Raw genomic sequence first — 13,979 nt, forward strand, 5'->3', positions numbered from 1 at the left:
TAACGGGAAGTAAACTCATTTTATACTTAATAATGAAATTAATTTAATTTACAACAGTACAGCCATGAATGCACTAGTAGTCGGCATTCTCTGTATGCTGACGAAAATTGAGTTTTCAGATTTCACCTTTCAAAAGTATTTCGTGTTAATAAATTTCAAGCTTAAAATTACACGAGTGTGATTTGATTTATAAAACTATAGAATGGTCGATGTGTCGTGTGCAATGCAGTGGACAAGTTGTATACATAGCAATATAAACAGTATAAACATCATCCCGCAAAGCAAAATTCACTTATTTTACCTAATTTCATATCATAGTATATTCATTCTTTCTCCTACATGTGATGACAACTAAATCTTATAAAACGTGTTTCATTGAACACAGCAACTGACAGAAGACAAATATAATAGTTCGTCCTACCAAATGCGCCGTGCGCAGAACAATGCGCAATGGTAAAACACGCGGACGTATGTTTAGAAATGTCAACAGTCTTTGCATTTCTTATTTCAAATGGAAGCGAATTCCTCAGAGAGGGTGCGCAAACTGGAAAAGCCTTCTGTCCATAAGATTGAATCCTTAATCATTCCATTGTCACTTTTTACATGACAATAAAATACTATAAATTATGCTTTCAATGAGTTATCCCTTTGAGTAATTTGCAAATAGGTATTTCAGGTACATAAGCTGATCTCTCGTTAATTAGTTGTGATACGGACAGGTTAATGGACCTTCACTAATGTCATCTTTCGGCAACAAGACTTTCAATGAAGTTTTATTGTTTCTCTAATTTAAAATCTTCAGGTTAGCGCTTTTTACGTCACAAAGCTAGATGCAAATAATTGGAACGGATGAAGTTTTTATTGATCCATTTGTATGAATAAAATAAACTTGATTTTATGTTTTGTTCCCGTGGTTTCAACTAATACTTTACTAATAACTTACGAAAGGGTTTACACAAAATGTGTGTATTGATTCACATGTTGTATTGATATGCACGATAACTAACTAAGTACTATTAGTGACGTTATTATGTTAATGAAACCTTAGTGGTGTTTCTCTGCCACTAGAAATACAACTGACAAAATAAACGCAGAATCAATAGAGGAAAGGAGTTCGAAAGATACACGAGTCATTTTGATGCTGGCATTGTTTGTTATCGTCTAAAATGAATAAATGGACGATTTTGTTAAATTGAGATTATCTAGATACTGTGGAACTCAATTGTGAGGATTAATATTTCGTTGTCTTATTACAATAAAGCCCAATAAAAAATTGTGTGAATCCGATTACGCTCAATTTTAGAATAGATGGGGTAGGTGGATTATTTTTTTTATTTTTTTCTGTGTATAAAGTGTCTAGTTCAGGTTTTCCATTGTTTCCCAAATTGTCTCTGTGTTGTTTATTTCTTCCTATCTGATGTACAGCTATTACAGATTGGAAGAACAGTTTTAGAGTGTCTTTTTAAGTTGTTGTCAGTTTCCGCATCCACTATTTCTTTTGAGACTTCACAATTTTTGCGGTTTTATTATTTTTTTCTTGAATACATAACAAAAATTAAGGGTCGGCAGTGAAAAGCCGTAACCAGGTAAGCGGAACCAAACAATTATTTTTTAGGCTTAACCATAGAAAATGTTTCGTTTCCATAGATTTGCCTGTGTACTTAGTAACTTTTAATTCTGCTATGTGGATTGTCACGTTTAGATCAAATCCGATTACGTCACAGAACAAATTTCAAAACTACATCGCATCATTGAGAATAGTCGATCAGTATATTTGTTGTTTTCATGCATTTTCTTTTAGTTGTTTCCTTTCGTTCTCGGTTTTGTAAGTAAAGTACCGCTCATGTATGGTCGTCGAGTAAATTCTTCAAAATACCACGCTATTCTTAGCTTCGATTATAGTGACATTTTCCAAACATGTTCTATACAGTTACATCATTGATAGATTACACATCTATAACTTCACAAATTGTGCTTCAGTGCTTTCTTTGCAGTTGATTTCACTGAATCTTCAGTGACGTTTGAAATATTTTATGGACTGCATGATCAAAGGTTTGGTTTTTATGATTAACTTAACGTCCCGGAAAGCATTCTTATGTTTGGCGTACGACGTTTATGGTTAAAGTATTAATTGCATTGTAATGATTCAGCGAAAATGGCAATTTATGTACGCAGGACACATTATGTTTCATAAGTCGACAAAGAAACGCTATTGACTGGTAGGCTGTAATTATCTTTCAAGACATTTGGATGATTATATACATGTGATATTACCACGGATTCTGTGGTAATTCTTATGTCTGTGTGAAGAATTCTGTTGTCAAACCATTAATGGTCACGAGAGGACGGTTGCATCTTAAGTTGTCAAAACTAAAAAATCAAATGTAAACATTTCGTCCCATCAGTGCAGTAAAGTCGTATCTGCCTATACAATTGCATTACAGATACGACGTTACTGCATTGACACGACGATTTCCTCTCAATAAAACTGAAATTTTGATCTCCTCATACTGGGCTGTTAAGGATAAAACAAGTCTTTAAGACCGCAACCACAGGAAATGATGTCGTAAAGATGGTTCGCAAATATTCTGATTTATAACAGATTGCCCAATGAGTCGTAATGGTGATTTAGTTTACAATCGTGAAATAAATACACGTAATATGTGTTTAGGGGTAATCGAAACTTGATATGATTAATGAATAAAGTTTTATGCGGGCGATCGTCTCCTAGGCATATCAAAACATTCATGTGTCTTATTTGTATTACTTTACGCATACTAAAGGATTCATTTACTCTCATAATATTTCATGAAGTATTTTTTATCAAATGACATCGATAGACAAGTGAAAAACTTTCAAGTTTCTAAGGGACTGGTCAATTTCTCGTGTGGGGGGATCGGTATATTGTTCATCAGCAGACAAAACGTCTCTGACCCCCTCGCAAAATAGAATAACCCCCCTATCACTTCTTTCTAAACATGTAGATAACCACCCATCCATTAGATCATTCACATGCCGGGTACAAATCATCGTGATTTGTCCCACGGGGGGGGGGGTCCTAAAGGGTCTCTCACTAGAAGCCCCAGAGGTTATCGAACTTTCATAGAGCAATTTTAACTTATCCAAACCCCTAATTTCACAGCTTACGTACAAGACTGCACCATTGTGAATTAAAAACTATTCTTCATACACCGTGTTGAAATGTTTACAATATGCTCAAATGCATGACAGTACAAGATCTGCGTACTTCTCATTGGCAGTGGGAGTGGTTGAGAATTTTTTTATTACTGGTAGACCGATCATTGCCTTTTAGCAATACTTTCACAGCTTTAAAAGACATCGCCATCTAATATTAGCAACTAATCTTTATACACAGGGTTTTAAAAGTTTGATAACATTATGACTGTTAAAGTTTAATGCGTGAGTAATGGGTGTTTGATTAGATTGTCCATCTACTCGGGGATCCTACTCCTGGGTCTCCTCCTAGAAGCTCTGGAGGTTTTTTTTGACTCTTTACATGCAATATTTAGGTAAGATTGAGACAAGAAAAAATACCACTCCAGACACGGTTACGCCATTGTAGACATGGAATGCTCTCCCATTACAATCCAAAACACTGTGCTACCCCCCCCTTCCACATTTTAAAGACAGGATAACCCTTCCTACTTCCAATTTCAAAACTCCCCTACTAATCAATCCCCTCCACCAAACACAGGAAAATGACTGCCCTTAATACACATTGAACAATAAGAGTACCAATTCACCCAAAATGTTCGATATCATATCTATGCCTTAATCATACTTGTAATTTTAAATCAAACTGAACGGATTTCACATTTTATTGCGAATGACTGTTTCCTTCTTTGCTTGCGTCCATTGCAACTGAAAGCAAGTAAGGCTTAAAGCCCCCGACGTCGAATGACGCTACCTTTGCTCTCCATTATTCGGATATATAGATATTGTGTATTATTTAGCCTAATTTAGTTGAAAAATTGTAGTTTTTTGTTTGGAAAACGTCTCCCATATGAATTCGTCAAACTGATAATATTGAATTGATAAGTAGTTTTACCGTTTGTATTGTGTGGAGGGATGCACGTGTGTTGTATGTTTGTTCGTTTCTATGTGTGTAGACTGTTACATATGTAGTTTATGGCATAAAGGACAATATGGTTTGGAATGACACATGTCACAATTAAATACACAAGAGTATAAAATTTCGTCACCATCCGTTTCTAAAACAATAGCCAGTATTAGACATTTCTGTTAACCAGTGCTAAAAGTGGATTATGCCATTTTTAGCGGACAGACTTTGCATTATAAAATGTGCAAATTGCTTGCTCTCCTGATGCATTCTGTGACAGAGATGAATAATAATTGTAGACATATACGTATTCACAAGATTAAAAATGGCTCTGTTAAATGTAAAATTCTCTAGTGTTATGTTCAACATAGATATGAAATTATACATTATATATATGAACTAGACTGACAATGAACAAGGTCGAAGACTAGACTGACGACGAAAAAGATCGTCGGTGATATTTTAATCTTGTACCTATGTATTGATATTTCATTCAGTATGATTTACTGGGTTTTGACTTCTGTTAGGGGTGAACTCTTGGCGTTATTTGGAGAGAATTATCAGAACCTAAAATCGTGCTCATCTCCACTTACTGCGACTTTTCCGCGAAGCAGAGATCACAGTAAAAAGAGCAACAAGTTAGGGGGTCTTCTCTGGGCTACAACACTATCGTTTTCTAACAGCGTTTTGTGTGTCTGTGTATAACCGTGAAGACCGCAACTCATGGAAGACAATATTTCATTTTTGGTTTCAAGGTCTACCTGAAAAGGAACAAGTGTGACGTGACCCGTTGATCAGATAATCAATTCCAGTTGAGAATGGCTGGTACATTCATACGGATTATATTGGTTCCACTCCTACTAGGTGAGTTTACTCTCTCTCTTTTTTCTCTCGATGTTATCATTGTATCGTATCGCTGGTGTTTTTTTCTTACGTTACAAAACTACCACCCGTATTGCGATATAGCCATGCGTCATACTCTATAGATCCCGCTTTGAAGTTGTTGTAATATCTGTAACTTGGGCAAATCCTTGTTTCTAATCGTATTTGTTTTATATGCATATCTGTCTATATGTTGGTGTTTAAAAAAAACAAAGGCTAGCTGCTTTTAAAATTAACAAATTTACTGAATTAGACAAAACCCGATTCTTGAGAAAGATCGACAGAAATTGTTGATTTATCTCCTGACTAAAACATCCAAATATTCGATTCATTGGTTTACCCAGTACGTCGTAGATGTAGGAGTCGAATTGAGGTTCTTGAAAGTTTGACGTGATCATAACATTCATTATTTCCAATGCATGAATTGTAACAAATCCTAACATAAAGTCTGATGTATGTCCTATACGCTTCTCTTTATGTGTTCATTGCTATTAGTACCAGTAGCTTAGTCGTCGCGTGCGAAAACTGATTATTAGTGTTTTGAGGAACTTTTATTTATGTATTTATTAATCTTTCATATAACTGATATGCTAAGTCAAGCTTAACCGTCTCGTGCTTTGGATGGTTGAAATAAACAACGTGAACAACTACTCAGTGAGATGTTATGATCACGAACACGGTTGATAAATTACAGAGGGTTGGAATTGTATTGTATTGTACCTTTCTTGTGATGTTTTTTTGTTTTCTATGTTGTTATTCTTGTTGGCCTTTACTGTACTGGATTGTAAATTTCAATTTAAAAAAAGATGTTATGATTGCATGAATTCAAAGACAGTCACGAGAGTACCGATTGCATATAAAACATCCCTCTCCACAACATCATTGATAGCTTTAGTTTTCTATAAACTCGTCGCTGTGCGTGTATGATTTATTATTATATGTCCACAAATCGTATTAAAAAATCACTCAAGTTTAAGTGTTGGTATCAACTTCCAAAACTATTTTATTATCCATTCCGTCATATTTATCCACATAATTGCGTACGCCTTGAGTGTTCTTTCTGGCCTCAGTATTGGCTAATAAGCAAATACGTCTATATCTTTCAAACGCCGTATACTTTGTAAGCCTTTACATACGTCTTACGAACTGTACATAGATTATATGTTTTACTCTCTATAATGCCAGTGTCACTGACAGAATTATGAATGTATTTATACACCGCGTACATTATTTATGGTTTCCTGCACGTTTCCTGTTAGTGTCAGGCTGTACAGTGGTTTTTGTAAATTGTGGGAACCCTGTCTTGGTATGGTTCCAACTTCTCAATTTTAGTCTGTTTTACGGGCATAAAATATTCAGTCACCAATAAACTGTATATGTGAGCAATCTCGTGAATTTTAAACGCCAAATGACTATGGCCCTTTCGATAAATTCGTCTGAATTACATTGACAAGTAGTGTATACGACATATATACCTAAAAATTATCACTCTCGCTCAACGTGTTGTTAGCTTATAGCTGTAAACTGTCCGACTCCACGGATTATTTAAAGGAGAAAGTGATGTTGTAGCTTTTCTTTTCCTGAATTATTGATAATGAAATGTAACGTTGATGTCGCACTGACTGTTTTCATTCAAAGACATAAGTACTACTTGGGGAAAAAGAGACATTTGCCGGTGAGTCCCTTGTGCTGTTACTATGGCATTTACGATCATTATTCACAATTACGATGTTTTTAACAAGAACCTCAAATTAACATTTACTATCCTTACCGCACCTTGGATTGGAAGTTGCTTTGCGACCATTGAAAGTTGCTTATTAGGATTTAAGTCACCGAATTGACCGTTATGTATTTGAATAGTTTGCTTTGTTATTTCTGGGGTTATAAATGTTCAAATTTGTCATTTGTAAATAGTCTTGAATATTTTCAAACAAGTACCATTTTGTTAACCTGTTCTTAGGACTAACAGTTCTTATACACTAATAAAACCGAACGCGAATCATTTTTTTTAAATCCTCATTTCCTCAAATTAATTGTGAATGATATTTCTACTCTTCAGTTTCAAATTTAGCTGATTTGATACTTTTAGCAACTCAGTTCGTTTAGGTTTAAGCCATTAATGAACATTCTCAGTAGAATCGATGCTCCAAAACAAGAATGTAACTGTAGTTTCCTCGTGTCTAAATACTAATAACAACACACATACAGTAAGGTCACAGGAAAACAAAGGAGGAACCAAATATGAGGGTATTCAAATGTATATTTATAGCTCGTTACCAACCGTCGTACTGAAAAGGGTGTCTAAAATTAAATATTATTATGAATATACGTGCATTGTAAAATTACCCATTGTTCAATTTTAGGGTGTTTTTTGCATCTGATGAATACAATAGTGCTTAGATGGATACGATTACTCTATTGAAAATATACTATAGCATCATACTCTTCAAAATTTTCAACGACATATGAATGTATCAATGCAATGTCAAAGTCATTCCCTGGTGTCCATTACATTTCAATGAGTTTCATTGATCAGACATCATATTTTCTCACATCACCATGGCAATTTCCTAAATAAGCGTTACAGTTGATGAAATGTAATCTGACTACAAATTGGACAACGTGTGAGGTTAATGTAATGATTATATTTAAGCAGATTTGTCGGTTAAGAATATGTACTACACAATTACCTTAAAAATACAAACATATGTGGATGTGATAGAAATAACTTACTTTATCGGATATACAAAATGTAGATGAAAAGCCAACGAGTTCTTCACAATCTGTTGCCTTAGATTCTGGTCAAGGACACATCATCACTATTTTAGGGCGTCAGATTTCTCTATCCCTTTCACAAAGCCACAGGCTCGTTATGATAGTCCTGGTAGGCGAATGTAGTGTATGGACGGTTACACATGGCCTATGGGGAAATATCTACAACCCACATGCTTGGAATGTTTACCGAAAATAGAAGGTCACAGGTCATTGCATGTAGTATAGCATTGGTCAACCGGATTGAAATAACACCCCGCCAGCTTGATATACAATATTACTTCATCATTACAAAAGCATGGCCGAAACATTAAGATTTTAATCTGGTCTGTTACAGCCATTTAGAGGTGTTAGTATTTCACACCGTATAAATATTGTCATAAAAACGGCTCATATTTCAAAATAACTAAAATTAGAAGCACGCCTCTTTTTCCTTCATATTACGGGTTATGATTTTGTCGGGTTATGATGTTTTTATTGATCTGTCAATCCATCTTCATTTCGTTTAAAGAAATTCCAATGGAGAAATGGCATGGTGTTATTATGTTCAATAATTATGGTTCAATGTGCAGCTCAAATTTATCCGAAGTTTCCTCTCGAATATAAATATTGACCTTTGACATCCATCTTCGGGTCAAATGAACTACATGTATGACATAACTATAAATTTAATTTCTATGAATTATGATATTTCATGGACCAATGGTATTGGTTTATTTAGCTGTTATTCCCCAATATTTTTCTTCGTTCAGCCAAGGAAAATACTCGTGACCTAAGGGGGCTTTGTTACTACTCGTCTAGCGACTCGTACTGACAACCCTTACGTCACGAGTATTTTCCGGCTTAACGAAATATTGGCGAATAACATAATTATACCAGCGCCAGTAATATCAAAGAAAAATCCGTTGTCGTTACGTAGAACGACCAGAGTATATATTCCATATTTGTTTTTTGTTCTAATTGGCTCGTGCATGGTATGTGATTAGAAAATCATCGCTGTATGAAATATCACATTTGATCACATCTATCCAACCGGGTAAATCGTTATACACGTAGACACATTCTATAAATGTGTGTGTGTGTGTGTGTGTGTGTGTGTTGGGGGGGGGGGGTATGAGACAACGTTCCACTTTAGATCTATTTTACTCAAAGGCACGTGACAATAGAAAGTCAAAAGTTGGATTTTATCTCGATTTATCATGACACAAAGGATATGATCAGCTAAATCTCAGAAAAGTATGTCTGAAGCGAGATCACGGGTGTGGTGAATTTTGAGAAAAAGTGTGAATACATTAGGCTTTTCGAACAGTATAATAAATCATATATCTCTCCCCAGCAATGGTGGAGGGATATTTTCATTTTGTTCCATGTTCACCTTACATCCTTCCTAAAACAATTTTATCCAATACTCAGTTCATTCCTAGTCACCCTAACCATTATAGAGCTTGGCCTGTGTCCTCATTCAATATTTGTTTATTCTATTTATGCCTTCGTTTTAATCCCTTCAAGTGCAGAAGTCTGAAATAACTCTTGTTTCCCTCCTGTCGCCTAAGCTTATTTTGCTAAAGATAAAGATTAAGAGTGCACATGTTACGTTCTTTAAGCTCTATTTTAGGAAATTGATTCCGATAAGTACTGGGTGATAACGACATTGTTCGTAAACAGATGGTTTATACTGCATCAGGCTGTGACAGATTTGATAAGCTCGTTAGTTTATTATTAACCAAAAAGCCAGAAGCATTTCATGCTTATGCAGTCTGAAATATGACCAAACTTTTGACTCATATTGGGGTTTTATAATTGCGATACTGCTTTGAATGATGAAATGCAAGAGGCTTACGAGTCCAGTAAAGTGGTATGGCTGCTGCCTGTCATACATATTTATGTGTGTAAACGTATTGACATGCAAACATCATATTGGCCTGAATCTCGTAAAACCTTTACTATTTCTGTCCTAAATACCAATCCCATCAGGACAAGCACAGTTAAATCATACTCGAAATAAACAGCCATACATACTGATTCTTTCGAGAGACATGATAGAATAACTGTACCCTGAAGATACAGTTAACAACATTTGTATCTCGAGTGAATGATGAACTACCTTGAGGACAACTGTCCATATTCAGATAGTGGCGTAAATAATTTCCTTTAAAATCAAAAGCAATGACTTTAACATCCCTAGATGATCAAATACACTGATAGAACCTTGACCTCTAGGGCAGGGAATGTTGAACTATCACGGGAGATATGTCCGTTATAAGTGAGAAAATACTGAAACCACTTGTCGTTCCCCTCTGAATATGAAAATCGATATTTTGACAGGCTAGCTCCCGTCCTCATTTTCTTAATGAAAAAAAAGTAGTTAAGTGATATCTTTCCAAAAGTGACATTTTTACATACAGAAGTAGATGTGAAGTGTAGTACTAATGACAACAAGAAATGGTTTACATTACTGTATTTATTGATATTATTCATGGCTGTATTATTAAGCTACAATGTGGTATATATTTAATGATTCAAAACATCAGAAATCCAATCAATCCGCCCTAACAACTATGAATCATCCATTAAAGGCGTGGCAAGTTTAGCTATACCAAATACGTTGAAGTGATGTTTCTCGTTTGACAACTATGAAAGGCGTGGTACGTTTAGTTATACAAAATATGATGAAGTGATTTTTCTCGTTTGGCAACCATTAAAGGCGTGGCAAGTTTAGCTATACCAAATACGTTGAAGTGATGTTTCTCGTTTGACAACTATGAAAGGCGTGGTACGTTTAGTTATACAAAATATGTTGAAGTGATTTTTCTCGTTTGGCAACCATTAAAGGCGTAACACGTTTAGCTATACCAAAAACGTTAAAGTGATTTTCATGTTTGGCAACCTCTAAAGGCGTGCCACGTTTACTCATATCCAAAACGTTAAAGTGATTTGTCTCGTTTGACAACTGAAAGGCGTGGCACGTTTAGTTGTACCAAATACGTTAAAGTGATTTTCATGTTTGGCAACCATTAAAGGCGTGTTACGTTTTGCTATACCAAATACGTTAAAATGAAGGCGTGCCACGTTTACTTATACCAAATACGTTAAAGTGATTTTCATGTTTGGCAACCACAGTAAGGAGTAACCAATTTAATCGTTATGTCGAATAGGTTAAAGCGACTTTTCTTTTTCTTTTGATAAAGGGTTATCGTGATTTTTGAATATATTTCTTTCATGACGTTTGACATGTTAAAGAAATGTCATTAATTTGAAGTAACTCCCAATTTCTATAAAATATACGTTTAGCAAAATGTACTTAAACGTCTGATGTTTATTCTACTGTTTTATATAATCCATCACGATCCGATAAAACAAAATATGTACATACATATTAAGTTGTTAAGGGTACATAGTTCTGTGTACTAGAAGTATTTAACCGTTCAATATGTAGATATTTTCAGTAAAACAGTGAATATGTTATAACCAGTTACTGTCTTAAAATATTTAAAATTTCTATTAATTCTTCATGAAAATATCCAGTATGCTGTCCTCGATTCCCTATGGCAATTAAACCCTGTTTGAAAAAAGTGGGTAGATTTCCAAACCTACCAGGGCATCTTCGCGTGTTCACTACCTATGGTACGTGGCGAAAGTGGGGTTATTAAATTGAGAATAGCTAGTTGGGAAAGATGGGAGATAACGCCAAGTCACATCCAGATGTAATCGTATACCTCAGGCAATTTGCTCATATCACGCAATGTATGTAATTATTGTTCGAAAAACAGTTTGAAAGTAGAATACGTTGGTCTAATATTAGAGATTGTCACAGTCAAATCTATTCCCCTAATGAAAGTAGGAATTTTGTGTTTTTAGCCAACAGTTCTGTGCAGCTTGTTGAAATAGTTTCGCACGAATTGCAGTACACCAATACGTGACACTATGGGTGCTAGCTATATCAAGCAAAATTGGCTAAATAAGGGAGAGGGGTTCCGAAAATATATGATCCTTTTTGCTTTGTCGTTATGGTATATTATGCCTTGTGACTTTCTTCCACCAGACGATCTAAATACGCCACACACACTAGACCTTAAGTAAAATTCAGTTCAAATATTCAGACGTCGAGCACTGCTAAATAAGGTATGATTGTGTATTTTGCTACATGGTGAAACGACAGAGTAGATTAACAAGTACATAAGCCCATTAATGCTGTATAAAACACATTCACAAGTTGTCAAATGAAGTACATATAAAGGGCCTGTTGACCCGCACTGTTTGATCAAACAATTTCACGCACAAGAATGCCAAAGTGTTTGAAACGCAGCAGTAACTAAGTACAAAATCAGCATGAATATAGTTCGCACCTGAGTGGGCTTTTTAAAGACGTTTGAACTATTTACAACTAAAAATGAACAAAACAATATTTGAAACTAACATCATTTATTACCCGTGGATTTCTTTAAAATAATATTGGTGTGTTAGCAATGAAAAATGACAATTGTTGTTCAATTTTATACAGATGTGCCTATTTTAGTTTTTTTCTAATTTTACGTGTAATTACATACATACAAGAAATTTGACCAGATGGTAAGCCATGGATTCCAAAATGGTCGAGTCAATCATTTTCTTAATACCTAACAGACAGAAACCTAACAAACCTTCGCAAATCTAAACCACTTCCTATCATACCTTTATTTATTCATTCATTTGTAACTAAATGTTTCATCTGAGCTAGGCTGTAAATAACCGGAATTGAAGGTAACGACTAGAGCAGTTGGAATATTCTCTTACCTGCAATAGTGTTTACACTTGCATCAGAACAGACTGAATCAATATGTCTTCAGATATTGCCTTTCCATTTCAATGCTTGTTTTCACCTGTCGGTAATCCTATATGTGAAATTTGATGTTAACGTTCATAAAAATTGATATGCAGAATCAATTAATTTGCATAATATTACATGTAAAATGTATTATGTCACTTTTATGCGCATGGCGTCTATTGACAAGTTTGTTATTCAACTCCTTTAAGAATCTTTGAAATTATTTTGCACACCAATGAAGTCTCAAGGATATATTGTATTGACACTTTCTCTTCATTTATTTCTTGTGTGTGTATATTCCCTAAATAAGAACAAACTTAAAACCTAAGGACTAAAAGATAATGAAATATACGTAACCTGAATATTGAGCAGTTTAAAATGTCTTTTCACTCGTTACTCATCTCTAAATTTATGTTTAGAAGGTCACTTAAGGACATTTCACCCCTTTTCCTTATTCCAGGGGTTTTACATAATACAGCAATATAGCAAATGTTACAAAACTTTGTTTACAAACAGATGAAATAAAAGATAGTTTCAGAAATAATTAATTTCGTAGCTCAGTTTGGTACCAACCTGCCTTAATCGTCATGGGCTAAAATTGGAGTTTCATTGTGGTGTAATTCATCTGACTCCAACCAGCTTATAATAAGAACACATAGTAAGAACATATATAATATTTGAGACTTTAATAGTTGTGTGAAACTTTGAGTCATCTTTTAACACCAACGTTACTAATAATGTAAATGTACGATAGATGATATATCATTATATCGGTATGACGATAGATTTGATTGCCACCACATACGTGAGCACAAAAGCCCCATTATCCGCGAATTCCATTTATCATAGCCCATTCACCAGGACTTCAACATTCGTTGACGAGGAAGTCCAAATATGTATGCTAATGCAAAATTCAGTGGTAATACTAAGTCAGAATGATAACAAAGTTGCAATACTTGGCCTCTGAAAAATATTTTAATATTATAGTAACAGTAACACGAAAGTTAAAATAATTATATATGTCGAAAAAGGTTTTGTGTTTTTAAGTAAAGTAAGTTAAAACACATATTTGGAAATTGTATATTTTACAAGGGTATGTTGTTTGATGTTGAATCATAACTATATAAAGTAGGACGAAGTTACATATATAACAGGTGTTTGACCTGTCTTATTCAGTTTCATCTCACGAGTACACCTTGAGATATAATACCTCAGTGTGTAAGTACTGTAAGTCAAATTAATTGTACAATATGCAGCAATACATGTCCGAGTCTTTATCACTTCAAAGTTCAGTGAGATCTCTGGTCAGTAAGGCCCAACTACATACAAATGTAATAAATCAAAGCCTGTCCTTACCCTTGTAGAACGTCATCCTTTACACCTAGACAAATGTATGTGTGTCCTCTTGCTCCATTGATTTCTCTCTCTTTCCCTTGGTAA

At 34.7% G+C, this 13,979-nt stretch overlaps 1 protein-coding gene across 1 annotated transcript in view; it reads left to right on the forward strand.

The window, feature by feature from the left end:
* Positions 1-13,979, forward strand: part of LOC144443350 (neuronal acetylcholine receptor subunit alpha-10-like) — a 105,822-nt gene that overhangs the window by 52,903 nt on the left and 38,940 nt on the right. The window contains exon 2 of the mRNA XM_078132809.1: positions 4,837-4,945. Within this exon, the coding sequence (XP_077988935.1) occupies positions 4,900-4,945 (46 nt within the window). The 5' untranslated portion in view covers positions 4,837-4,899. The remainder of the gene's footprint in view (positions 1-4,836; positions 4,946-13,979) is intronic.

This window comes from Glandiceps talaboti, chromosome 12, assembly GCF_964340395.1.
Source record: "Glandiceps talaboti chromosome 12, keGlaTala1.1, whole genome shotgun sequence".
Taxonomy (NCBI): domain Eukaryota; kingdom Metazoa; phylum Hemichordata; class Enteropneusta; family Spengelidae; genus Glandiceps; species Glandiceps talaboti.